Here is a 27713-nt window from a genome sequence, read left to right as displayed (position 1 = left end):
ACACTCACTCTCCCTTCAGCCAAAGAGGGGAAAGGATATTCAGTTAAGTTAGAAGATAGAAGCAAGTTAGTCCTTCAGAAGAAGTGAAGACGGGGCTTACCTGGTAGCTCAGCTGGTAAGGAATCCACCTGCAATTCAGGAGACGCTGGTTTGATTACTGGGTCAGGAAGATCCCCTGGAGAAGGGACAGGCTGCCCAGAGAAGAGATAGGCTACCCATGCCAGTATCCTTGGGCTCAGACGGCAAAGAATCCGCCTGCAATGTGGGAGACCTGGGTTCGATCCCTGGGTTGGGAAGATCCCCTGGAGGAGGGCATAGCAATCTACTCCACTATTCTTGCCCGGAGAATCCCCATGGACAGAGGAGCCTGGCGGGCCTCAGTTCATGGGGTCGCAGAGAGTCAGTGAGCGACAAAGCGCAGCATAGCATGTGGCCCTTCACAGAGGGACATCTGAAAGGTGCCAGTGGACGTTTTCCCAGCAACACTCCTGCCACTAGTGTAGGTTTGTATTGTGCAGATTCTTATATATAAGCTGGGGGCATAATCACAAATTACAATTCAATTAAACTAGTGCCATAGAGATTTAAAAAAAGGTACTTTACAACTAAGCTTTTCTCTTTATTATTTGATTTGATCTAGAGAAATAGTTTTCAATGTTGAGTGGATACACTAACTTTCAAGCCTTTCACGAATGTTGTATCTTTTTTAAAAACTTGGGGAGTAGATAATTCAAAGTTTTCTTTTTGAAAGGAAGATAGAGTGAAGAATTCTATTGGTTTTAATCAGTTTCAAAGATTTGGCCCTTTGTGTAACCAGCAGTACAAGGGGCATATAACCTTGCTCTGTTTCACATTTTAATATCCTGAGAATGTAAAGTTAGCATTTTTCACTGAATATTTCCATGATTTGAAAAGCTGAAGAGTACAAGGGAAAATAACCCTTTGATATCTACGTTTCTTGCTCTGCTTAGGCTTTTCTAATATTCACCTCTAAGAGGATTCAGTTTCTTCCCAATGAATGCTCACAAAGCAAAATAAAGCCTGTTCGTTTGTTAGACTTTAACACAGTTCAGAAGCCATCATTCTCAAATTTAAAACACTTTCTTTGCTATTCTAAAGTTCTTTACAAAGTTACTTTTTAGTGTCCCAAATATTACTTTTCATGCCCCTGAAGTGCAAAGGGTAAAGTTAGCACTGATTGACCTTTTATTTCACATTCACATGTGGAACCAGTAGCAAAGGGCATAGAACCTCATATTGCATTGTATGGGAGTAATCTTTCACACTCTTCTGGATAGGTCTCAAAGCCAAAGAAATTTATAACAGACTTTCCTCCCCCCAGATGTAGCAAATACTGCCCTCTACTGAGGGATGCTCAGGATGGCTCAATTACATTAACTAGTCTGTCAGCTCCTGATTTCAGTGATTCCGGTAGTATTGTTACTAATCACTTCATTATTATCATATACATTATTACAAAGTAATTATATTAAAAACAGAAAAGTATAGAAACATGTATCAGTCTTGGCCACATATGTTTATTACCTTCTGTAGTCTATACAATCAGATATCATAATGTCTGAGGCATTAGCAATAATGTTTAATTTTCCATTTGTTTTGAACTAGCTAAGGAAATGCCTTCTGCAGTGGGAAATTAGAACAGGTTTTTTTAGCATTATTTTAACAAATGACTCTGTGAAATAATTCTAGCAACCATTGGACTGGTTTCTTCCCCCTGCCAGTATTTTTTTCAGTGTCTGCTGGGTTGTTAATACCTAGGTTAAGCATTTGAAAGAACTAGCTGCTAGTGCAGTTAAAATAAAATTTCCTCATTGTTTATCATCTTAAAAGATTAATTATACATGGTTACTTAAAAATAAAGAACCATGTTAAACTAGATACCGTCCAACCAAAAACTCCTTAAAGAAACTAACTAGTGAAATATTCACACACACACATACATTTGTATACGACATGTTTTTGTAAAGTGTTTTGCTGCCTGTGTTCCAGACATGGAGAATATGAGCTCTCTTATTAGGCTAATATAATGCGTTGTTCAGCTCACTTGTTCCCATTTTTCTAGAATCTGGTTAGAACTGGCTTAAAGCTAAACAAGTTTTGGTAGTCATTATAAACAAAGCCTAGTAATTCAAAGTATTGCCATGGCTTCTTGTAAAATCTAAAGCATAAACCTCTCATTACCTCCATTCAGAAACTTTAGATATCCTGAGAACTAGCTAGAGTCTAGCCAGGTTGAATAATCTTATGGTGAGGGTAGATTCTAGGAGATAATTAGCTAGCCAAGGTCTGTGAAGGAGGCTGTGAAGACTCATTTACCTCAGACTTAAAAACCAAAGAAGCAGTCCTGTTTTCTATAGACTCTAGACTGCTTTCTATCATGCATAGTTAAATTGAAAACTTAAGAATGAAGTACCTGGGCAGGACATTCTAGTTCTAGAAATATTTAGGGTCTTTCTGAATGGACGATTCTAAGCTACACTAACTCATTCATGATGTTAATTTTGTTGGCATGGTCAAATCCAGTTGTCTCATTCCTACAAGGATAACTCTTGATGCTTCTCAAATTTTAGATGTCTATTAAACAATTGGACATCCCAGTCAGATGCCAACTAATTGCTTAAAAATTATAGTCTCTATTTACTCAATCCCAGGTGGTTGGTATAATTAATCCATTCCAATAATTCTTACCATCTCATGGAGATTCTTTTGCAGTTTTAATGTATTACCTTGGAGTGGTATTAATTCTTACACTCAGTGGTGCTTATTAACAATAATGATGATGCTAATGATAATGATTTCCTACTTCTTAATGTTCTTCTAATGTTGTTTTTAACCTATCTCCATAATTTTAATTTTGGTTTTCTATGCTGCAGGCTATAAGTCAAATGTTTTTAATGCCAATTTTGTTGGGGTTTTCTACTCTGCAATTGAACTTAGAAGAATTCCTAGAAATAAACCCAGCATAGTGCTTTTCACATTGTAGGCATTCAGATATGATATGGTTTGTGTTTTGAGAAGTTTTCAGGTCCAGACTCTCCAGAATTGGATATCTCCAGGATTTGGAGCCCTATTAGATATGCAGAGCTAGATGCACAAAGTGGGGAGAAGGTGCAATCTTGATTCTGGTGTGCCATGTTGACTTTTGTTGTTGTTGTTGTTGAGTCATTGTTTTTACAAGCCCTGTTAAAAATATGACACTCCCTCCAAAAGAATGCCATATTAACCATTATTATTTGGCTGTAGAGGGGATAGTGTGTGTGTGTGCTCAGTTGAGTCCAACTCTGCAACCCACTGGACTGTAGCCTGCCAGGCTCCTCTGTCCATGGGGTTCTCCAGGCAAGAATATTGGAATGAGTTGCCTCCCCTTCTCCACAGGATCTTTCCAGCTGAGGGGCCGAACTCATGTCTTCTGCATTACAGGTGGATTCTTTACCACTGAGCCACCCGGGAAGCCCCAGAGGGGTTAGAGAGTTTAACAAAGATCTGGCCGGTCTAAGCAGAACTAGCCTCCTGCTGTTAAGACTGTATAAATCAAGTAGTAAGACTTTTCCTCAGCACAAAAAGAACATCTTCTGAAGTAGAATGTGTACAAGTTGGCAGTATTTTCTGGAATGATGAGATATTTCCTGGCTGGATGTTACGTTCTTCTTATTAATAAGATTTCTCATATTAAGGTGGCATATCACCAACCTTGAGAAATTATTTGTACACATTTCAGTGCTGTTTTTCTAGTTATTATCTTTATTAATTTGGTGCACATAGTTGTTTTAACATCAATTCTTTTGATATTTTTTTGTTTGTTTTGAAAAGGACACAGTCATCCAAATACCATTCAAGCACATTTTTCCTATTAAAAGGCACTTCTCTTTTAAGATTTGAGATATTGTCATTTCTGTGTAAACAAAGCAAGGTGCCACACATATTTGTTTAATGAGGAGCTATCAGGGCATCACTACAAGGAATTTATAAAGAGGAGCCTATACAGATAAAGAGTAACTCTTAGGACAGTATTATCTAGACAACGCTTGAAATAATAATTGTCCTACTTGAGCTGAAATAATGGTGGTGGAACAAGCATTAGCCAGGCAGAGAAAAAACAAACTCAAGCTGACAGCTCATTCCTGTTGCTGAAGTGGATGAACCACTCACTGCAGGGCAGACGGCCGCCCAGTGGTAACGCTCATGCCTTTCGCATTGGTGTGGCATTGAGAAAATCCTCACTCCACTCCTGGTACCGGGCTCAAACCAAAGCAGACAGCCGTTCCGTTTCTCAAACAGGAGAAAGAGGATGGCAGGCAAGCTCTTTTATTCCCAAAAGTTTGTCAGAAAAGCTATGCTACATACAATCCAGCTGTATGTTCTTGGTAATTAAGGAAAACAAATTCTCTTTGCAAACTCATTATATATTTTAAGTTCTTTAAGTTTTCATCAGGTTTCCACAGAAACAAAGAGTTTGAAACAATAGTCAAGAATGCATAAACCATCGAATAAGTGGATTTTAATTGTTCTTCTTTAGAAAATTATTCAGATAACCAGTCACATCAAAGACTATTAAGCTTTTTAATTGCTCAGGTAGAAAGATGGAGACTGTCATCATTATCTCTCATAAGAAGAATCTTCATTCGGTAATGCTACTTGAATTTTGAGCTAAAATAACATCCTTAAGGATGCTACTAACTAGAGTGCCATTTAGTACTCAAAAATAATCATATGCCTTACTTATTCATGGGACACAATGCATGAATTTATAGTACTAATTATGATTTCAAACAGTGTCTTATGCTATGGTTTATGTATATAGGCAGATCAGCTAATGCAGAACAGAGCTATAAATATTCGCACCTACCGTAGGTGTCATGTGCATGCAATTTGTTGGTATGTTCGTGAAGTCAGAAGAGTGAAGAAATGTGTCTTCTCTGTATTTTGCAAAGTCCTTGTAGAACTTAGTATAATGCCTTGTATTTCTTAAACATTCAGTAAATATAATTTTTTTCAATTTTATTTATTTATTGTTGGCGTTGCTGGGTCTTTGTTGCTGCGTGGGCTTTTCTCTAGTTGCAGTCAGTGGGGTCTGTTCTCTAGTGGGGGTGCTCAGGCTTCTCATTGTGGGCGGCTTCTCTTGTTGTGGAGCACAGGCTCAATAGTTATGGCGCATGGGCTTAGTTGCTCTGTGGCATGTGGGATTCTCTTGATCGGGGATCAGACCTGTGTCTCTTGCATTGGCAGGCAGCTTCTTTACCCCTGAGTCACCAAGGGACACCTTCCGTAAATATAATTGATTTTGAAGAATTGGTGACAGTGTATTCATTTATTCAGCAGTCCTGTATTGTGCAAGACTATGCTCCCTGGTCTGTGTGAGGTGCTAGGGACACTGAGGTGAGTAAACAGTACGGTGGACCCTTGAACCAACAGAAACAGGGCTGCCAGCCGTCCGCACAGTTGGAGATCCATGTGTAAGTTATAGTTGGCCCTCCACACCGGAGGTTCTGTACCCTTGGATTCAACCAACCATGGATCATGTGGCACTTCAGTATTTACTACCAAGAAAAAAAATCTGCATTTAAGTGGACCCACATGGCTCAAACTGTATTTTCACGAATCAACAGTACTGACAGTTTTGGGACTCCAGTCTCATACACTGGAGTAAGTGAGAGTTGCAACTGCAAATTTAAATAGATTCGTGGGTCCTCAAGCTCTTTAGTATACGCATTTATGTTGAATATTTTGTATGTAGGGAAGATCAGTGAAGTGAAAGTAGCTTAGTCGTGTCCGACTCTTTGTGACCCCATGGACTATACAGTTCATGGAATTCTCCAGGCCAGAATACTGGAATGGGCAGCCTTTCCCTTCTCCAGGGGAATCTTCCCAACCCAGGAATTGAGCTGGGGTCTCCTACATTGCAGGTGGATTCTTTACCAACTGAGCTATCAGGGAAGCCCAGGGAAGATGAAGGGGATTAAATAGCTGAAAAACAAAAACAGAGGGTGTATTTTGTTTGGAATTAGTAAAGATCTCAAACATTGTTTTGCTATAACAATTCTGTTTTTATGCTTTTTGGCCTATAATATATTCTCAGACCCTTTAGAAAATGCAGAAAAAACTTAAAAATATAGTAGATTAAAAAAAAAAACCCTCTTTCAATCTATCATTCAGACCTTTCAGACCATTTAGAGATAGGAGCTGTTAGTGTTTTTTACATATTTATGTAGCCTTTGTCCTATATACATATTTTGAATACAATTATAATTTTACATTGTCCTATTTCCACTTAGCTTTTTACCATGTTTGTTTCTACATCATAAAATATTTTTCATAAACACCATTATTTGTTGGCAACATATTATTCCATTATATTAATGTGCCCTACTGAGCCATTCCTCTTGTTTGTTATACTTTAAAGTTGATTTTTGATTCTCATAGTCATAAATAATCCTTGTGTATAGCCTTTTGTTGAATTTTTGGTTATTTCCTATAGATTGATTTCTAGAAGCAGAAGGACAGAGTCAAGTTTATGACTTCTTTTAAGACTCTTAATACAATCCAATTTTTTTTTTTTTCTGACTGATTTACTCATCCAGCAGCAATGGCTATCTCATTATATGCCTTCCAGCATTGAGTAGTATAATTTATTTTTAAAAATAGCTTTGTTTATTTATTTTTGGTTGCCCTGGGTCTTCATTGCTCCGTGCAGCTTTATCTAGTTGCGGCAGTCTGGAACCACTCTTTGCTGTGGTGCTCGGGCTTATTGCGGCAGCTTCTCTTGTTGCGGAGCACAGGCTCTAGGCACATGGGCATCAGGAGCTGTGGTGTGCGGGCTCAGTAGTTGTGGCACATGGGGTTACTTGCTCCGCGGGAAGTGAAATCTTCCCGGAGCAGGGACTGAAACCATGTCCCCAGGATTGGCAGGTGGATTCTTATCCACTGTACCACCAGGGGAGTCCCAGTGTAGTTTATTTTTCTTTGCAAAATTGCTGTATGGAAAATGATACACCATTCTTATTTTGTCTTTCTAGGGTTACCACTGAGCTTGACTATATTTTTTGCTTATTAGCCCCTTATACTTCTTGTATATTTTTGTTCCATGAACTATCTATTCAAATTATTTATTTTTCTAATGGAATGCTCTTACAATTTTAGTTCTATTGTAATGAGTCCTTGTCCGCCTCCCAATTCCATCCTCATGTCAACCTGCTTTCTCTCTATGGCTTTCTATTTTCATTCAATTGGGTCTTTGTCGTTTTGTGATCTATATAAGGATGCCACATAATTTTATGGCTTTTTTTCTGGTTCTTATATATAGTAAATCGTAAGTTTTATTTTTAGAAATAAGTTTTACACTGTACCATAAAAATTCCAAAATTGATTACAAAAATAAATGAGCATAAAATAAATGGCACTCTGTGCTAATATATATTTATCACTTATATAAAATCTATCTTTTGCTATAAAAGCTAAGTCATATTTTTTCTATATGTGCTGAACTTGCTAATGACTTCTAAAACATGGGCTTTACTTAGTAAATCTCTCTGTAGCAAGTGTAGTATTTCAGTAAATTACCCTCCAAATTCAGTGACTTAAAACAAACAAACAAAAAAAGCGTTTACTATCACTCTCTAGTCAGCTAGAAAATTGGGAAGTGAGGTGGGAAGTTATTTTGATCAATTTTGCATTCACTTATGCATCAACACTCAGCCTTGCTAATCTTGCTTGCTCATCTTTTTGGGAGCGTGGCTGGCTATAGGCAACTGGCTCTCCTTCTGTCCTTTTCTCCTCTAGCAGGCCAGCTGAGGTGCTGCGACAGGGTGCGTGGAAGCATTCAAAGCCTCTTGAGACCTGAGTTCATAACTGGAAATTTGTTACTTTTGCCTTGTTCTATTGGCTGTGATAAATTACAAGCCCACCCAGATAGAAGAGTTGTGTCTTCAACTAGAGCTAGAAAGTCACAATATAAAAGGTGTGGACAGGGAGGCAAGAATAACTGGAGTCATAACTGTAAACAGACTACCCCACGTAGGCATTCTTCATTTCTCCAAAAACACTTAAAATGAATTTTAAATTATCTAATTGTATAGAGACTTTTTTAGTTAATGCAGTTGAATGCCCCAGACACCTTTAAATGATGAATGCTAGTAAAAAAGAGGGGGCGAGTGGGCCTGTGGCAACGTTATTATCAGTTTACCAGTCCTAGTGATCAAGATGTCACACATCAAAAATGATACCACTTGGTGATCTTATGGCACACTAGGCTATATAAGATGATTTGGCAGCATCTATATGTGGTTTGGTGAAGACATTTATTATACCTGTATGTTATGTAATCATGAGAGGAAAAATAAATTTATAAAGGTGTTTTAAGTATATCAAATACTGAATTTGAACAAAACTTTCAGATAAAATCTTTTCACATTTGTAATGAGAAAAGTGACCTCCATGAACATAACTTTTAAAGAAGTGTGTTTTTGGCTGCTCTGGGTCTTGATTACTCTCTAGTTGCGGTACGCAGGCTTCTCCTTGAGGTGACTTCTCTTGTTGCGGGGCACAGGCTCTAGGCTGCGTGGGCTTCAATAGTTGTGGCATGTAGACTCAGTGGTTATGGCATGCTGGCTTAGTTGCCCCACGGCATGTGGAGTCTTCCTGGATCAGGGATGGAATTTGGCAGGTGGATTCTTAACCACTGGACCACCAGGGAAGTCCCATGACTGTAACTTTTTAAGAATCAGATTTGATGTTGGAAATGGCTAATTGCAGTTCCTGATTTAAAAAATTTTAGTGGTAATCTGAAGAAAATTTAAAGAGAAATTTTTGATAGTTAGCATCTTATGTGAGTAAGAATCCTTGTTCACACAGGAAGCGTTGGGAAGTCTTCCACTTCCAATAATGGTGGGCTCTTTGTCAGTAATTTGCCCCAACCTTGTAGTCAGGGCAATGAAGGGAAGCTGGATGAATTAAGTATCAGATTAGGCTAACTGCAGAAACAGATAACCCCCAGTCTCAGAGGCTTAACAGATAACCCCCAGTCTCAGAGGTTTAACAAATAAGCGTGTGTTTCTTGCTCATCTCACCATCCAGTGTAAGTTGGCCAGGAAACTGCTCCAGGTGGTCCCTCTTGAATCCAGGCTTCATCCCTGTTGTGCATCCACCCATCTTTAAGTCCTCAGCGGCGTCTCTCTTCAACCAGTGTATGAGTAAAGAAAGTGAGGAGTCTGTGTGGGAGTTTTTATGGGCCAGATCTAGAAGTGATTCATAGCACTTTCTGTTACATTCCACTGGTCTGAGCCTGATTGTGTGGCCCCACCTAAATGCGAGAGAGGCTGGGAAGTGTAATCTAGCTGTGCACTCAGGGAAACGAAGAAAACATGGATGTTGATGAGCACTAGTAATCTTTTAAAAGTTCTGAGCTTGCTTTTGGCAGCCTCACTGGGTTATTGAGACAAAGGGCAGAGACTAGGGCCAGCCAAGGATGGGGACCTACTAAGCTGCTCCCCACTTTGGTTGGAGCCCTGAAGGAATGTGCTCTAGGAATAAGTGTGAGCTTGAACTAATAAACCAGATCTCTGTGGACTTCAGTCAAACTTTATGTGAACCGAGTAGCTCAGAATACTTCGGGTCTTGAACTTGAAATTTTTTTCTTTGAGGGTCTTTTTAAAGATATAATCCAGTACACAAAGATAACCAAACATATAAGAAGACAAGACAGTAAAATTAAACATAAGATATTGGAATTATGAGTTCATATTTTCAACAACTAAGCTTACATATTCAAAGAGATTTTAAAAAGAAAGCTAGGCTTGGAAGTTTAAGTGTAGGTACCTAGAAATGATAAAAAGAGAGATATCAGCTTTGAAAAAGAATCAGTATAATTTCCAGAACTGTAAAGTATGTAACCAAAATCAAGAACTTCGTGAATGAGATTAAGAGCAGATAAAACACAGCTCAGGAAAAACAGAGGAAATTATCCAAAATGAATCATGAAGAAGTGTAAAGAAAGGAAAATACAAAAGAAAGGATGAAAGAAATGGAGATGATGTAGTGTAACTTAGGTTCATTTAGAATAGCAGGAGGGGGAGAGAGAGAAAGAGAAGATGGAAGAGGTAATACACACATGTGGAGGGACTGGATATTGTCTGACAATTATGGGAAAAAGAGACACTGACAACATGGTAATCAAAATTGCTCAAATTAAGATAAGGTATCAATGGGAGCATATCAACCTGCCTGTGACTTGCATTTTGACGTTACTTGGCCTTTGATTACGGGGACTCTGGTACTTGGCCATGAGGGCTAAACGTGACCTATTTGGAAATGGTACTGTTTGCCCCATCCCCTCCCTCCCCTCTTGTCTCCCTGGTATAAAGAATCATTAGCTGAATGTTAACTGTACAACTGAAGTCAGATTTTATCCCAAATATCAAATCCATCTTCCTTTTGTCAAACTTTAAAGGAGAACATATGCATTCAGCTTATGATTTATGTTTAAATGTCCCTGAAAAAATCCTGCATCTATAGATTAAGAAAATTTAGAAAGAATAAATAAAAAGAAAAATTAGAGATAAAAAGAGAAATGTTCATGACAAAGCTAATACAATGATCTCACACAGGTGAGGCATAAGTGATAAGATGCCCACTATAAAAATGATCTCCAAAAAAGCATTATTGTTTTGCTATTCAAAAAATCCAAGAAGTATAACAGAAACAAAATTGATCTTTCATTCCACTATCCAAGGATGACCAGTGTTTACATTATGATCTATATCTTTTCTAGAATGTTCCTAAATGTATATTCTATGGTATACAACAAAGGCTTACCTTGGGAATGAAGAATTTGGGCTAACGAAGAAAAGGTGGGGTTTTTTGGTAGGTGTTTCAATTTCTTTGGTGACTAAATGGGTATAAAAGAAGGAGTAAGCCTGTTCCTCAGGCTATGTTGTATTTTATTCATATATTCACTCACTTAACGCATTCAACAAATATTAAGCACTTCCTGTGTGACATGTACTGGATTAGAGGCTGTGCATTTTGTGGGCCCAGGCCTTTCCCCCACATGAGTGCTCATGGTATTACCTTCACAAGACATGTGGGAGGGAGAGGGCCTGAGACAGACGCTGTGTCTGTCATCTAGGGATGACTTCGTGGAAGGCTGAGGTGCCAAGGCGGGCAGATATTTTGGTGGACCAGAGACAGTGGGAGGGAGAGGGAGTGGCTCTTGCCCGTAAGTGCAAAAGCAGAGGCAGGCAGGATTGTCGAACTGTTCACTTGCCTGGCTTTGTGAGCTGAGGAAAAGGTTATTTAATAGTTAGTAAAAGAATAGTGCTTAGTCACTCAGTTGTGTCCGACTCCTTGTGACCCCATAAACTGTAGCCCACCAGGCTCCTCTGTCCATGGAAATTCCCCAGGCAAGAATACTGGAATGGGTTGCCATGCCCTCCTCCAGGGGATCTTCCCGACCCAGGGATCGAACCCAGGTCTCCCGCATTGCAGGTGGATTCTTTACTGTCTGAGCCACCAGGGAAGCTAATAAAAGAATAGGTACTATTTATTAGGTGTCTGTTGTGTGCCAACAGCATACAGTGCATAAATTATTTTACTTACTTCTCATATGGGGGCTTCCCAGGTGGTGATAGTGGTAAAGAATCCACATGCCAATGCAGAGGACGTAGGAGACGCCAGTTTTATCTCTGAGTCGGGAAGACTCCCAGGAGGAAGAAATGGCATCCCACTCCAGTATTCTTGCCAAGAGAATTCCATGGAGAGTGGAGCCTGGTGGGCTACAGTCCATGGGGTCATAAAGAGTCAGACATGACTGAGTGTCTGAGTGCAATACTTCTAATGCGAACTCTGCAAATTAATATTTAACTTTTATTGGTCAACCACCATTATTGTAAAATTTTATATGCAATCAATACATCAAATCCTTTGGACAAACCTATGAGACAGGTTATGATCCCCCTTTTACAGATGAGGAAACAGACATTGATGAAGACTTGCTCAAGGTCACATACTAGACCTGACAGACCATAATTCCAAAGTTTCTGTGGTATTTTCATTCACAGCTATTTAACTTAAGTAATGAAAAATAGTGTTTCTCATTAATAAGAAACCCCTATCTCTCCCCAAATTTAATCCTAGGGATCTTTGTTGAGTGTCATTTCTTAGACACTTCAATATTGAAGTCAGAATAAGAAAACACACTCTTTTAAATACCTATTTTATAAAAAAGAAAGACCTTTATATTTTAAATTAATTTTAACCTTTCTGGAGCTGATTTCTTTGGGGAAAAGACATCCTTATTTGATTAATACATTTCATTCTTCTTTTTCATGATTTTAAAGAGAAAGGTGATATTACTTTCTCGATAGCCTAAATTGAAATTTCTTTTGCAACTAATAAGCTCTCTTTTATTTAAAGACTATTTGTGACTGTGGTTAAATAATACATAACATGAAATATATCATTTTAATCATTTTCTTAAAGTATACAGATCAGTGGTATTAATTATACTCATGTTGTGCAAACATCACAACACTCCATCTCTAGAACCTTTGCATCATCCTAAACTAAAATTCTGTACCCATTAAACAATAACTCCCCGCCCCCCAATGACTGTTGTTCTTAAAGGAGATAGATGACTGTGTTAAGCTTAGTTTTCTTTATATGAATGAGCACATAGTTATCTTAGGGATATGAAGGAAAGGGATATTTGCCAGCCTAATGGCAAATGCAGAGCCTACTGACAAAGGTATATAATTTGTAAAAATAGCTGAGTGGGCAGAATTCTGATTTTCAGCTGCCCTAGGCACTTCAGTGCACTTCTGATAATGATTTTCCTTGGGCATGTAGTTATACTGATAGAAATCATATCCATGCATAAAGAGTGAGCTTAATTATATATAACTGCATAACTAAAATGAGGCTTTATATATTTTTTTTAAATATACTTTCTGATTTGCAAAAGATGAGACACTAAATTCTAACTGATCTCCAAAATGTAGTGTGTGTCACCCTCAGAACGTTTGAGTGTCTTATTGTAGAGTTCTCCTTTTTCTGGAAAGACACTGTATCTTGCCTTCCCCCCAACCCCCCACCCCTTCGGGAATTGTTTTCATTATATAGGATTTCACAGTCTCATCTGGTTCCTTCTGTGACTGTGAGGACAGGAAAAAGCACAACGGCTGATTTAGGGTTTTGGATGTAATCAGGGGTAGAGAGAAAAGCAAAAGTGAGTTGAGTGGTCATGTCTGCTCCAGGTGCTGTGTTAAACAACTTACATGTATTATTTTGTTTAATCCTCACAACCCTGTGAGATAGGAATCAATTCCCATTTTACAGATGGGAAAACTAAGGGACAGAAAGATGAGGTTTCTTGCCAAAGACACATCACTAACAAGTGACAGACTGAGGATTCAGACCCAGGCTGTGCGGAGCTCTTGTTCCGAGCCGCTCTGTTAACACACCCTCCTGGCCCACATCAGGTTTGACCGCAGCGTCAAACCACACACACATGCGCGCCCTTGTGTGGCTGAGGTGAGGGAGGAGTCTCAGCTGAGATCAGACACTGGGTCTAGAGACAGAGGCTGTCCAGCCAGCGAAGGGCAACGGGGAAACGCGGGGTCATCTCTGGCCCCGCTGTTACTGGTTGGCAGAGGAGAGGGGAGAAGGGGCGTCTCTAAGATTTCAAGGCGTCAGCTCTGCCATGTGCCCACTCTCTGGTGGTGTGCCCCTGGGCTCGTGGTTGCTGCGCATCCTTCTTAGAGCTGCTTTTCTTGAGGGAACCACCTCCCCAAGGCCCCCTCTCCAATTGACTCTTACCACCCCACACCCGCAGGAAAAGTTTTCTGAGTACAGTTGATTTCAGCTAGTTGTTAGGAGAGTGGCAGGTGGAAAGGTGGACTCTAAGGTGAGGATGACTCTCCCCCTCCTTGCAGTTCCCTGATTCTCCCAGGAACATAGTTGTATCTACATTTCTGAAAGCAGAAGTTTTAATGCAAACAACCACCCCAACGATGGAGACATTCTTTTTTTTTTTAATTATTTATTTATTTTATTTATTTTTGGCCATACTTGGTCTTTATTGCTGCGAGGGCTTTTCTCTAGTTGTGGCGAGTGGGGCGACTCTAGTTGCTGTGTGCGGGCTTTTCATTGCGATGATTTCTCTTGTTGTGGAGCACAGGCTCTAGGGCACGTGGACTTCTGCAGTTGTGGCTCCCAGGCCCTAGAGCACAGGCTCCACGGTATGTGCGATCTTCCCGGATCAGGGATTAAGCCTGTGTCTCCTGCATTGGCAGGCAGATTCTTTACCACTGAGCCACCAGGGAAGTCCAAGGGAGACATTGTTAAACAGGGAGGAGTATTGATAAATTTTGCCAGAAGTTGAAGAGGCTTAGCTCTCTGGGTCCCAGGGATCAGTCGTTGGGATCTGAGAGCTTGCAGAGGGACCTGAGAGCAGCTCCTGGCCTTTGAGTGTCTCTGCATTCTCCCAGGGCCAGAAACTTTCTCCTGCCCCTTGCTCATGGCTCCTGCTCACAGAGTAGAGTCATTCACGCCCAACTTAAAATGAGAAGTGACTCTCCTGGGGGTGTTTCTGACCCCAGAGAGTGTGTGGATTGTTTTCATAACTGTCATGAGTTACCTTCATGTTTCAGGAACAAGCGTGTTACACCTGCAGGCAGCACCTTTGTGATGGTCCTGTGGACCCCGAGGGCTGCATCCTGCTTGTGTGGGGAGGCAACAGGTGCACCAGGCTGTGCTCGAGGGCTCGCTCTGCTTCTGTTTGAAAACCCTCTGGTATTGCCTACAGAGGTTAGCAGTGTTTACTACATTGTATTTCAGTAATTGGACCTCAAATTAAACAAGAAATATTGTCTGATGCTTTTTATACTGGAGCATAGTCTTTATTTCAGAGTGGTGACATAACATTCAGCTGCTGTGATAAGACAGCTGCGTTTACCAGTAGTGACATAGGAAGGATTCGTTTGAACATGTTTAAAGTCATGTCATATAAATAAAAAGAGTGAAGACCAGATTTAGGTTATGGGCCTACAGGATACCAGCTGAGGTGGCCAGAATTATTCTTTCGTGTCCCATCATGCGCTTGTCTTCTCTCCTCCCTTCTTAATATCCCTATTAAGTATTAATATCCCTACTTAATACTGTCCTCAGCCTGCTCTGAAAACACCACCGTGTTTGGTCAAGTTACCTCAAAGCTACACCTAGATCACACCATGACGAGAAAAAGAGATATTTTGAACCAGAATTGACTTATTTCAATTTTCTGTTCTCTATTTCATTTTAATTATAGCCACTTGGAGCCAGTGACTATTTGGAACTGTCAAAGCATTTTGATACAGTATTTTTACGAAACATTCCACAATTTACCCTGGCAAAGAGGACCCAAGCTCGGAGATTCATAACTCTCATTGATAACTTTTATGATTTCAAGGTAAGGATGTGGTACATTTTCTCAGAAGTAAACATCCTGGGCTGTAGAGCAAGATTGTCTGGGCTGGAATCCTGGTCTACCACTTACTCTGCTTCTCTGTGTCTCCGTTTTGTCACATGCAAATCGAAGATAACTACTCTGAAGTAGTATTTACTTCAGAGAATTATCGTGAGGACAGAATAAACTAATCCAGGGAAACCTTTTATTTTTTATTTTTTTCCAGGGAAACCTTTTAAAGCAGCACTTGGCACAAGCTGATGCTGCACAAGTACTGTTGGTGGTGGCAGTCATAGTAATCATATATATTAAAAATCCCGTCATGAAACACTCTGCTATATTCCCAATCCCATCCTTCACCTAGACATATCATGTGCTCTGTCTGTGAGGATGCACAGCACAATGCCTTACCTAGATAGAGTGCTCAGTAAACATTTGTTGCATGAATAAATTATTGGACTGATGAGATAATGAATGAACAAAATGAATGAATGCATGACTAAAGGGCCATCCTCAGTATTAGAGTTTTCTCTCCCTCTGACTTGGAATCCCCAGTAAGTATCATTGTCCCTAAACAAGCAAGAAAAACCCAGGTATCTTATTACTAGGATGAGTCGCCAAGCTTTTGTCTATTCATCAGAGGCATTATTGCCTAGTGGTTAAGGAGTGGATCCCGGGACCAGGCTGAATACCTTGAAGACCAACTTAGCTTGAATTGCCTTTTTTAGAAAAAGGGGATGATAATGGTATTTACCTCATCAGATTGTTGTGAGGATGAAATGAGCAGGTAAAATACTTAGAACATTGTGCGGCATACAGTAAGCTTTCAATGAAGGCGAGCCATTAGCATCACTGACTCAATGGACATTAATTTGAGCAAACTTCAGGAGACAGTAAAGGACAGGGGAGTCTAGCATGCTGCAGTCCATGGGGTCGAAAAGAGCTGGACGTGACTGAACAACAACGAGCCACTGATAATAATATATACCTGTAAATATACTTGCAGTAAAGTTAAAGTACCACTTCAAGTTAGAGTGAAATATTGTTTTACTGTTAGATACAGTTTTCCCTCCTTATTCCTTGTACTGAAATAGAGCAGTGATTCTAAAATTGAAGGGACCTTGAGGGCAGGAGAAAGTACCAGAATCTGCAGGGAGGGAGAGGTGAGATTTTTAATGTTTCCTTTATTCGTTCATTCTGCAATCTTCACGCCAAGCACAGGGCTAATTCAGTGACAAGCAAAGCTAGGCATGCTGCCTGCCTTCATGGAGCTGAAAGTCTAGTGTTGAAGAGAGACTGATTAAATGTACACAGAACTGAGTGTAAAGTCCACACTGTGGGATATTCTCTTGGAGAGAGAGGGGACTTGGTGCTGTGAGAGTCCAGGGGGACAGTGGACTGATCTTTGTGTGCGACCTGGGGGCAGACAGAGGAAGTCCTTCTGAGGACCAGCTGCACCAGAGTCATCTGAACTCCTTAAGATCCAGATTCCCGAGCTCACCCCACCCCACACCAGCAGATGAAGACCAGGGACGGGGCCTGGAGCCTGCTGGTTCACCAGCTGCTTGGGTGCTGCTCATAAACACGGAGCTGTGATGGCGGGGCTCCACGTGCAGAGCGGGGAGTTGGCAGCACAGGCCCTGTGATGGGCCTGAGCATGAAAGGCAACCTGCCTTAGTGAGTGCCGTCAGAATCTGCTGCCTGCTCTCAGGGGGCCCTGTGAGCAGGAGGCTGAGAACACCAGGACTGGCGATCAAGGTCTGTTACTTGTCTCCTTCTGGATTACTCAAGAGACTCTGCTCTGAAATAATCACATGGGGTCTGGAATACATTGCCCAGAGGTAGCACTCTGTTTTCAGAGGGCAGTGCTTCAAGAACAAAGTGGGAGGGGCACATTGGTAGGTGGTTCCTAGAGTGGCAGATTAATAAACTCTCATTTTTGAAAGCTTATGATCCCTAGCCCTCAGTTCCACCCCTGATCCTACCTTCCCACACGGTTTTACTTCTTCATTAGACAAAAAGATTCTTCTGGCAATGTGATGGAATGTCAGAACTACTCTCCCAACATTTGCTTTAACTAAAGCACACATTTAAAGTTTATACTCTTTTAAAAACATAGCCGAAATTCTTATTTCAGAAATTGGAAGCATTAAACAGACATCGTTTTAGAATGTATTTATAGAAGTCTGTGAAATAAGGACATTTCCATCTAAGTAATGAAAAAAGTGTTATTTGTGCTTAAAATAATTTATAAAAGGAGGTAGAAGGTCATTTGTATATGGAAAGACTAGTCCCAAACATCAATACGTTGTTTTAAAGTACTGATAGCACGTGTGTGTTCAGTCATGTCCGACTCTGCAGCCTCTTGGATGTAGCCCACCAGGCTCCTGTGTCCATGTATATCAGCATATTTACTTAAATAATGATTTTAAAAGGATGGCTGTGAATTTTGAAAACAAATTCAGGTCTCCTTAAACATCAGGAATGAGGTGAAGTCGCTCAGTCGTGTCCGACTCTTTGCAACCCCGTGGACTGTTCCCCACCAGCCTCCTCCATCCATGGGATTTTCCAGGCAAGAGTACTGGAGTGGGTTGCCATTGCCTTCTCCAGGGCATCTTCCCGACTCAGGGATTGAACCCTGGTCTCCCACATTGCAGGCAGACACTTCACCATCTGAGCCACCAGGAAAGCCCTAAACATCAGGAAGAGTATGTTTTAAACTAGTGGACATAAAACTTATTAAGTTGTGAAAGCAGTTTCTGGTGTGTGATTACATATGGACATTCACTCAAACACTTACGTAATCAAGAAATATTCGTGCCAAGCTTAGTGTTTTTCAAGGATGTCTGGCTGGATGCTGGCGTAAATGCAGTTTCTGGTAACTCAGGGTGTAATTAGAGGAGCAGTGCACTGGACTTAGCTGTCCCATGTGCAGCGAAGGGTAACGGTGCATCGGGGGAGCATCTCTGATGCGCAGAGATGGGCTTCACACAGTCAAGTGAAAATGTCAACCTCAGAGGTAATGGAAAAGCCACTGGACTTAGAACTGGAAGAGATCAGGAGTGGCGTCACGAGCTGAGACTCTCCAGGCCTGGAGCTGCCCCATAAAACCTTTGTTCCCTACTTCAGAAGGCGGTGTAAGCTGTGTGGAAGTATTTGTAAAGTACTGTGCAGTTTAAAAATAGCACTTTAAAGAGACTATTAGAAAAAGTATGAAAATGGTCAAAAGGTTTTCCTAAAAAAAGTATTTTGTTTCAAAAATACATTTGGAAACATCTGTGATCCCAGGGTCTCTGACTGTAGGTTATGTGGTGTGTCTATTTACATTTTAGAGATATTCCAGAAATAGAAAAAAGAGTTTCCCAAATATTGAAATCCACTTTAAAGAAATGCTATATTCACTTATTTATGCAATAATTTCTTTTCATTAATGAAGAAGATACATTGTAGGTGGGTCCTGCCAGTTTTGAAATTTTGACAACCACATTTTGCTTATGCTCTTTTTGTGGACTTTAAAACATGGAGATTAAAAAAAATTTTAGTAGCTTTAGGGTAACTTTTGGATATTTAGGTGAAATCTCTAATTAGAAAAACAGATTAATGAAATAGGGGAAAAGGTGATAGATTGAAGCTTTTAAAATATTTTTTTTTTTTCTAAAATAAAGCTAGGGCTTAGAGAAAATGTGTAGAAGGAGAAATGAAGTTAAGACTGTTTCTTAGATTGAAAGAGAGGAGTTCAAGGCATTGTTCTTTATAAATACACATTCTATAAGCTCGTAAAAGTATATTTTCACCAAGTACCAATTTTGCTGCATATATTTAGAACCATTTAAAAGCAAAAATCTTAAGCTCCCTGTTATGGCAGATTTTTATTTTATGAGAAATTTGTTTTTGCCTTCAACTTGTTAAAGGTAAGGAGCAACACCATTTGCTCGTTTTCTCTGTTTCAGGTGCGCGTAATTTGCTCTGCATCAGCTCCTATATCAAGCTTATTTTTGTATGATCATCATGACAGTGAGTTGGAGCAAAGCAGAATACTGATGGATGATTTGGGGCTGAGCCAGGTAGGTGATATTAACATAATCTCTTTTTATTATAAAACAACTTAATTGTTTTGGTTTGATGCATGGCTACGTTTTAAAGAAGGAATGCAGTATGTATTTAACCACTGATTTGCTGCTTTCTTCTAAAGCCAGTATAGCAGACATATCCTCAACATCAGTAAATATAGAGAATTAGAAGAGCCTTAGAGTGGAAGGAATCTTTGTGATAAAAGCCAAGTCCAGGGAGGTGAACTAGTGGGCTTGCAGTCACACCACTGAGCAGTGGCAGGCCAGAGCTGGCCCCCGGGCACCCGTGTCTGGTTCTGGACTCCCTCAGCAAAGCCATGCTGCCTTTTCTGGGTATCCTCCTCCATGTCTGCTGGGTCTGTAGAGCGCATGATAGAGTATCCAGTCATGTGGACTGGCTGTTTGAGGACTTTGTGCCTGACAAGGCCCTTTGCTTAAAAAGAAATCCACGGTTCATCTCCTAACCCCATTCTGCAGACATTTCTGGAGCACCTTTGGCTGCTAGGCTCTGAGGACACCCTGTCGGAAACCGGCTGATGCTGGCCCAGTTCTCCTAGAGCTTGGGGGGTCTGGTGATTCACTCCAGGCCAAACAGAAATGGCTTTGCATCTCCTTTTTCTGTATGAATATTAACAGGGTATATTCTCAACTGTAGATAACTGAAATATTAGTAAAAAATTTAAAACTATAAACACTCAAACCCCCCCCCCCAAATGAGGGAAGCCCCATTCTTTCAACCCCAGTAGTAAAAGACCATTTGGAATGAGGAAACATTGACCTGAGTTGACCTGAGTTGAAATTATGCATTCTCAGGAGCTTGGGGAAATGAGGCCAATAATCATTTAAATAGTGAACTTTCAAAATATGATTTTTAAATCTACATGTAGAGATACATAGCTGTTTGTGATCCCATTTCTCTGAGAGCAATATATCCAAATAATGTCTTTTGACAATTTGGAAGAATATACTTAAGGGGCTACTTCATCTCAGTTTCTGAAATTCTTTAAATCATTGGCTTTTGAATTTTTCTTCTGATCAGAGTTCAGATATAGGGCAAAGTACACTCAGCACTTGGGGCCAATAATACATGAAGAAATCCTGGCACGTGGCTATAGGGTCATGCAGTTTTATAGTGGGTCAGTAATTTGGACTTAGGAGTGCAGAACTTTTCTCTGAGAGAGTATAATAGCAAACTCGTAAGGAAAGAGACAAGATTCAGTGTTTACTTACAGGCTATAGCCTGTGTTGAAATCACCAGTCCCAGGTTATTTACTAGCCTCACAGAGGGCTCCCCAATAATGCTACATGGGAGTATCAAGTGTCCCAGCAGCTCAAGACCACAAACAGCTCTGGCCTTCCCAAAGCTCACTCCCAGACACAATCTCCAGGTCCCAGAAGACCTCTCAGTCACCCAGTTTGGAAAAAGAGATTAGCCCTCAGGCCTCCCCTTGGGAACGGGCCCTGACTGTGAAGCTTCAAGGGAGGGTCTTAGCCGCATATTGATATACCAGAACTACTGGGTTTTGTTGTTGCTTATTTCTTTTTTAAAAAAATATGTATTTACTTTTATATATTTGGCTGTGCTGGGTCTTAGTTTCGGCATAACAGATCTAGTTCCCTAACTGGGGATGGAACCCGGGCCCCCTGCAGTGGGAGCTTGGAGTCTTAGCCCGTGGGCCACCAGGGTGGTCCTGATGTTACTTCGTTCTGGCATGCACTTTTTGAGAAAGAATTCCTTTTCTGTCTGGAATGTCCTTCATTTAGATTTTGTAGAGAACTTTCATCTGAGCAAGTTTTCTTATTTGGATTTTAGGGTGTTGTTTCAGCTTTAATTATTCGTCTAATGTTTTCTTTCTGGTAATTTGTTCTGCTTATTGATTACTGGTTTAAATTAGTTGATTCTCTAGTCTAACTTATATTAGCTGATTCTGTAATCTAATCTAATTATTGGGTAAAATTAGTTGATTCTTTAGTCTAATTTAATGAAAAAAATTTGTAGAATATTTTATAATCTAAGCTCAAAAAGTATTTTTTAAACTTGTACTTAGTTCTTTAAATTTGCAGTTGCAAAGGTTTTAATTGGTGCTGGATTGTTGTTTTATTTTTTTGGTAATTAGGACTCAGCGGAAGGACTCGCCATGTTTACTGGAGAAGAGGAAATCTTTGCATTTCAGCGCACAATTTCCCGACTCACAGAAATGCAGACTGAACAGTATTGGAATGAAGGAGATAGAAGCAAGAAGTAACCGTCACTTTTGCGTGAATAAAACTCTGGACAAATGATTACTGCAGGGAGAACTCTTTATTATGGGACTTGAAGGAATCATTTTCTCATCATTAATTATGCACTTTGTCCTCTGGACCATTTTTATCTAAAATTGCTGTCAAAGATATAGTGGTTTAGTAAGTTAAAGCCATTTTTAGGTCTACTTTTTGCCTGTTTATTTGGCCTTATTTCTACATCACAAAATTAAAATCAGCACTCTTATCTAGCTGAATGTAGGACCAGGCATTTTGGTTTCATATTAAACTACCTGAAGGAACCTTGAATACACACACACTCAGTAAACGCAGGGTGTCTGGACATCTGTGAGCTTTTGGCTACCTGGTAGCCACATGATAGAAACACATCTTTATGAGAGTGGAAGAAAAAAACCAACATTGCAATTCAAAACAGAAAAAGATTTCTGACGGACTTATCTCTGTGATTGTTGGGGGCTGTAAATTACTTTAAATCTCCCAAGTCTTCAGGCTTCCTTACAGCAGAGAGTGTTTTTTTTACCCTGAGTTCAAGCTTTGCAGGCAGGACCTGATCTCCAGAGGACACATAGCTGACTGAAAAAAATCAAGGATTATGAAACCATAGAATAAGAAACAGGGGTGTCAAATTCAAGCGACAGGCAGATTCCCCCAACTCTGACAGTCCGGAAGACAAACACCAGGAGTGGGGACCAATAGAGTGTCGGGAGGGGTAGCGTCCTGAACACTAAGCAGCAGAATGGACTCTGCTCACTTGAGGCCATAAGACCCCGTGGACCCCGCTCCTTCCCGCCGCTCACGTGTGTCTGCTCTGCTCACAGATGTCACTCCCCCCCACCTCTGCTTCTGCAGTGCGACGGGCTTAATGGTAAATGGGAAAGAACGTTCGCTTGACGAATCTACTTAAATGAAATCTGACTTGCCCTCCATGGAAGTCATTCCTTGACTCATTCCAATACAACCTGACTTTGCTAACCGTCACTCACAGAAGGAATCTTGGTTGAGGCTGTTACAAGAGTCTAAATCCCTATTCAAGAAAAAAAAAAAAGAGAAAAGAAAAAGAATTGAAATCCACAAATCTTGTGAAAATTAAATATTTTGGGAGAGTAGGCACAGGTGAGTCAGTTTAAATAAATGATTACAATTATCAACATAAGTAAACTCTTGAAACTATGTCATTTATAAGTTAATAATCTACCCGTACTAGTCTATTTTGGACCTTGACCTAAGTCAGTCAGATGGATAGGTAGGGTACCCAAGAATAGAGAAAAATTTAAATCAAAACTTCTGAAAATTAAATTCAATTTGAAAGTATTTTTATTGAAGTGAAACAGTGAGTTCGAAAAGATGTTAAACAGGTTACAAGGGAGAAAGGACAGGAAATAACCACTGTGCCAGATTTATTGCTAGAAATTTCTAAATCTTGCATAAAAATATAATCCTCAAGAGACAAATATAACCATCCCTGTTTATAGACAAGAAAACTGAGGCTCAGAAAAGTAGCTTGACTGGAGATTCATAGTTTACAACTACAAAACTCACGTACTATGTTTTTTACCATACTACCTCTATAAAAACAAGATCATTTTTAAGAGTAATTCTTTTTTGTTTAATAAATTTACAACAGAACCACTACTTTGAACTCAGTAAGTATAAAATATTTAATTTTAGTCTTTCAATCTTAGCTTTTTGTTTTCACAGGGTTTTTTGTTTTTGTTTTTGTTTTTGCCAGATATGTTATCCTTTAATAAAAAGACAGTGTGAATGCAAGACAGACTGACTGGTGGACAGTCTGCTTGATAGAAAGAGGAACTGTCCCTGAGTGTGTGTGAGTATGTGAATAGTCCCCCACTCAAGTTCTGTTGTACAAGTTCATCTGAGGTCAGGTATTTGAAATGAGAGTTTGATTTTTCCATAGAAACAATAATGTGATGTTAGTTAGGGCCCTGGCTAAATGTACAGAAGCGTATGGAATTCTCAGTGCAAATGCCTTATAATTTTGGTACTAAACAACTTAATCTCCTTGTAAAATACCGTTGCTGCAAGGCAAAACTATAGTTCGGGTTCCACCTGAGTACCCAGATCATGTCTGCACTTCTCTCCTGCCCTCTAGGCCCCCTTTCCTGGACCTGGTGGGACAGACCATGGTGGAAGGGGCTTGCTGAGAGTGGGGTCTGTGGGGATGGGATGAGGAGACAGTGTAAGGGTCTGTTACATCGGCCTAAGTACCAGAAGGAAAGAGGCGGGATTATCAGGAGGTAGCTGGAAATGATGCAGTGTTATTTCCATCTCCTCTCCAGAAATTGTTTCATAAAAGAGCCTACAAGAAAAAGAAACAAAAGCCTTCAGGAAAACCTGTTACCAGGAAACAATATGATAGTTCTACTAAAAAGGAAATTAATGCCAAAATGAGAGGAAAATGACTCCTAGATTGGAAAGCAACATTTTAATATATGTGTTGTTTCTTCCAAGTCCTGCCCCAGTTGCCATCTCAGCACTCCAGTCTTTCTCCCTGGGATCAGAGCAGATGCTCTGTCTCTCTTTTTGAACTGCTTTTAATTTGTACTTGAAGATGAGGTTTGAACTGACTGTTGCTGTGTTATACTCCCATTCACTTAAGAGGTGACCAAGGGTCATGCTGAGGGTTTTTATTGTTGGGAAAATGCCTCCAAAATGACCACTAATTTCCAAATTTAGAAGAAATCAAGTGGAGAAAAAGAAACACATTTTAAAAAGAGAGAAACATCACTGCATTATTCTTGTATTTCTTTAGACAATGGATAGGCTTATCTGTTAACATCAGTAATAATGACATGGTAGACTTAAAGAATTTTTAACCTATTTCTGATGTTTACAAGGCTCCAAAGACTAGTACTGTTCTAATCAAATTTATGCATTTTCAGTGGGATTTCAAGTTTTAGTCATGAGGCATTATTTTATGCCCTCTGAATATATTTCATATACCTATAGGTGTACAAATAACATAATTTAAAAATTACTTGGAATTTGGAAAATTAAAATTTTATTTGTAAAATATGTAAATGGACATACTCATATCCATTTATTTATTTAGCATTATTTAAGAAACACATTGTGCTTACTATGTACCAGGCATGGTTCTAAGTGCTTTATAAATAAACTGTTTTGATCCTTATAATAATTCTGTGAGATAGGTACTGTTATACCACTTGCAGACAGTGAAGCTGAGGTAGAGAAAATGGGTCCAACAACATACTGAATTGCTAAGATGTACACTGAAGTCAGTAAAGTGATCAAAATACTGACTTAATAAACTTTAATGTAACTGCTTCTGTCCTGAAAAACATTCTTCTTACTCCAAGTAACTTGAGCCTACAGTTGCAACCCCTTCATCTGGAATAAAAACACTCAGAGGAATTGGGGTCCTGGGTCCTGACATTTGGGTTCCTGATAGATTATGAAACTCTAGTAGTAAATCTCTGATCTCATACATAACCTTCCTCAGATCCACTAGCCTCGTAAGACATCACTGGCTGGTAGAAAATGATTTTCTTTGGAGATGAGTCTGTTAAATTTTTCTTTAAGGCAGATTCTTCTTATTGGCACAGCAGTTCATTTTCCTGGAACAGAAAATTTAAAATAATCCAGTCTGTCTTCTTATTGAGTCTCTGCTGCCTCTATATTACTCTGCGCTAGAAACTTCACATTTGTCACCTCAGCTTCTCACTGAACCCAGTCAAATGTATCGTCTACTGACCTGTTTGTCATGTGTGACAGTGTGAAACTCCAGAAGGACATCTATCTGTCTGTCTTCCAAGCCTGCTCAGGAAGGCTGCAGAGGTTGTCCGAGAAGCTTCCTGTCTCAGGGCTGTACTTGTCGGGGCCGTATCCATTGAGAGCTGGTCTCTCTGACGCACCTCTCTTTATCCAAGTAGGTGGGAAGGGCCCTGAATCTGGTTCTGCCAGCTTTTTGCTTCGTAACCTTGAACTAGTGCTTTGAGCCTTGGTTTTCTTATCTATAAATGACAACGATAATAACCATTTCATAAAGTTATCCTGAGGATAGTTGGTAAAAAGCACTTTGCAAATGGTAAAAGATGAAAGGAATGTTAGTTGTTATTGATTGTAATGATTTTGATCAGAAAGCAGCAAGAAATGCCTACTCTGCTTTGTAACAAGAGATGACCTGTCCTAACCCGGTATGGTCTCTAGCAGAAGGGAAAGGTGTATACGTTACACGGCTGGACAACTTGGGCACAGAATTCTGGCTTAATGAGATGCTGTGAAGATTGTTAATTTCAAACCCATTCTTTCAGGATTAATATAAAAGAAAATGAATTGTTTGTTGAACATCAGAGCTTTCCCAGAAAGAGAGCACCATCTTGTGGTCAGTGAGAAGAAATGACAGCAAAAAAGTCCAAGAATCACACAGAGTTGGAGAGTCGAGGTTCTCAAATTTGCTGTTCCCAGGCCTACCTCCCACACCGGAGAGTCAGATGCAATTGGTGAGATGTGGGGATCTGGTTGGTACTTGGTAACGTTCCCCATGGGATGCTAATGTGGAGCCAGGGTTATAACCCATGACCACCCAGCCAGCATCCACACAGAGGTGGGCCTATGTGGGTCTCCTGACCCCACACCAGGGCACTTCCCAGGGAGACAAGTCTGCTGCTGTGACCCTCAGGGGACCTGGGGCTTGGGACCACTGGAACATCAAGGCCTGCCTGCCGCCTCCCAGAGCCTGTTCCTCTTCTTCCTTCCTCTGCTTTTCCTCCCTCCCTCGACTCTCCTACCTTCTCCACCCCCACTAATAACAGACTGGCTAACCCAACATGGCTTCCCACTTTGCAGAGCACTTGCTTCTATCCTCTCATTTTGTCCACAGCAATTCTCTGGAAGTATGATTACCCCTAACTCCTATGAGAAAACAGAGGCCCAAGGTAACACAGCCAGGAAATATGTTTTCTTATCCCAAATCCTGTACTAATGGCCTGTCTGCCCCCATTTACTGAGCCATTGTGGACCTTGAGGGTTAGGACAGGAAGGATGTGGGTGTGGGGACATGGACAAGAAGGTTGTTCTTCACAGCATCATATAGGATGGCAGAGAACTGGAACATGGTGATTGGCAAAACTTTGAAGTATCAATTAGCACAATCATTATGTAAAAGGAGGTATTATGATCACCAGTCTTTTTGTCTGATGAGAAAAATGAGTGTCAAAGAGATGGATTAACTGGAGGCCGCCTGGAGTCTGTCACTAGGGGAATGAATCGCTAAGGAAAGTGCTCTACCCACAAGGAAATCCTCTGCAGCATCAGAAGCAATGAACCATGTTTATGTATGGACAACACTCACACACCACTGTGGGAGAATTAGATTCAACACCATTAATACAAGTTTGGAAAGTGAAAGTGAAAGTTGTTCAGTTGTGTCCGACTCTTTGTGACCCCATGGACTATACAGTCCATGGAATTCTCCAGGCCAGAATACTGAAGTGGGCAGCCGTTCCCTTCTACAGGGGATCGTCCCAACCCAGGGATCAAACCCAGGTCTCTCGCATTGCAGGAGAATTCTTTACCAGCTGAGCCACAAGGGAAGCCCCAAGTTTGGAAACCCACATATAAAATAACACTAAATATTTTTCTAAGGCACAAAATCTAGATATATTTATGGCACTAGATTAAAGGAAAACAACATACACTAGAGTGGATGCTTATGGGAGGAAGGAAATGAGGTTGAATATGGTAGGTAAGACGAAAAATTAAAAGGTTGCCTCCCCTCGGCAAATGATGTCAATGTGTCTTAAACTGAGGAGTATGATCAACACAATTTGATGCACCAGAGGTCCCTCAAAAGACAGAAGAATGGAAAATATTTTGGACAGCGTCGTCAGAGTTTCTCCAGCACAACTCCAGAGAGGTGCAAAGACAACAGACATTTTTGGGATTGG

At 40.3% G+C, this 27713-nt stretch overlaps 1 protein-coding gene and 1 long non-coding RNA gene across 4 annotated transcripts in view; one reads left to right on the top strand and one right to left on the bottom strand.

The window, feature by feature from the left end:
* The window catches only part of AFG1L (AFG1 like ATPase), a 189629-nt gene extending 167676 nt beyond the window's left edge, over window positions 1-21953 (top strand). For 2 of the 3 annotated variants that reach the window (XM_061131464.1, XM_061131462.1), the window contains 3 exons: window positions 15317-15457; window positions 19405-19518; window positions 21642-21953. In XM_061131464.1, the coding sequence (XP_060987447.1) occupies window positions 15317-15457; window positions 19405-19518; window positions 21642-21770 (384 nt within the window). In that variant the 3' untranslated portion in view covers window positions 21771-21953. The remainder of the gene's footprint in view (window positions 1-15316; window positions 15458-19404; window positions 19519-21641) is intronic. The other variant, XM_061131463.1, reaches the window with a different exon arrangement.
* A 2027-nt stretch (window positions 21954-23980) lies between these two features.
* LOC133047969 (uncharacterized) lies at window positions 23981-25758 on the bottom strand. Its single transcript, XR_009690925.1, has 3 exons — window positions 25520-25758; window positions 25259-25382; window positions 23981-24103 (listed from the first exon to the last, which is right to left on the bottom strand). It is a non-coding gene; the product is annotated as an uncharacterized LOC133047969 (long non-coding RNA).
* Window positions 25759-27713: the final 1955 nt, after the last annotated feature.

The sequence above is a fragment of the Dama dama genome, chromosome 28 (assembly GCF_033118175.1).
Source record: "Dama dama isolate Ldn47 chromosome 28, ASM3311817v1, whole genome shotgun sequence".
Taxonomy (NCBI): Eukaryota; Metazoa; Chordata; class Mammalia; order Artiodactyla; family Cervidae; genus Dama; species Dama dama.
The sequence above is the reverse complement of the archived record's forward strand: the minus strand, read 5'-3'. Positions and strand labels throughout refer to the sequence as shown.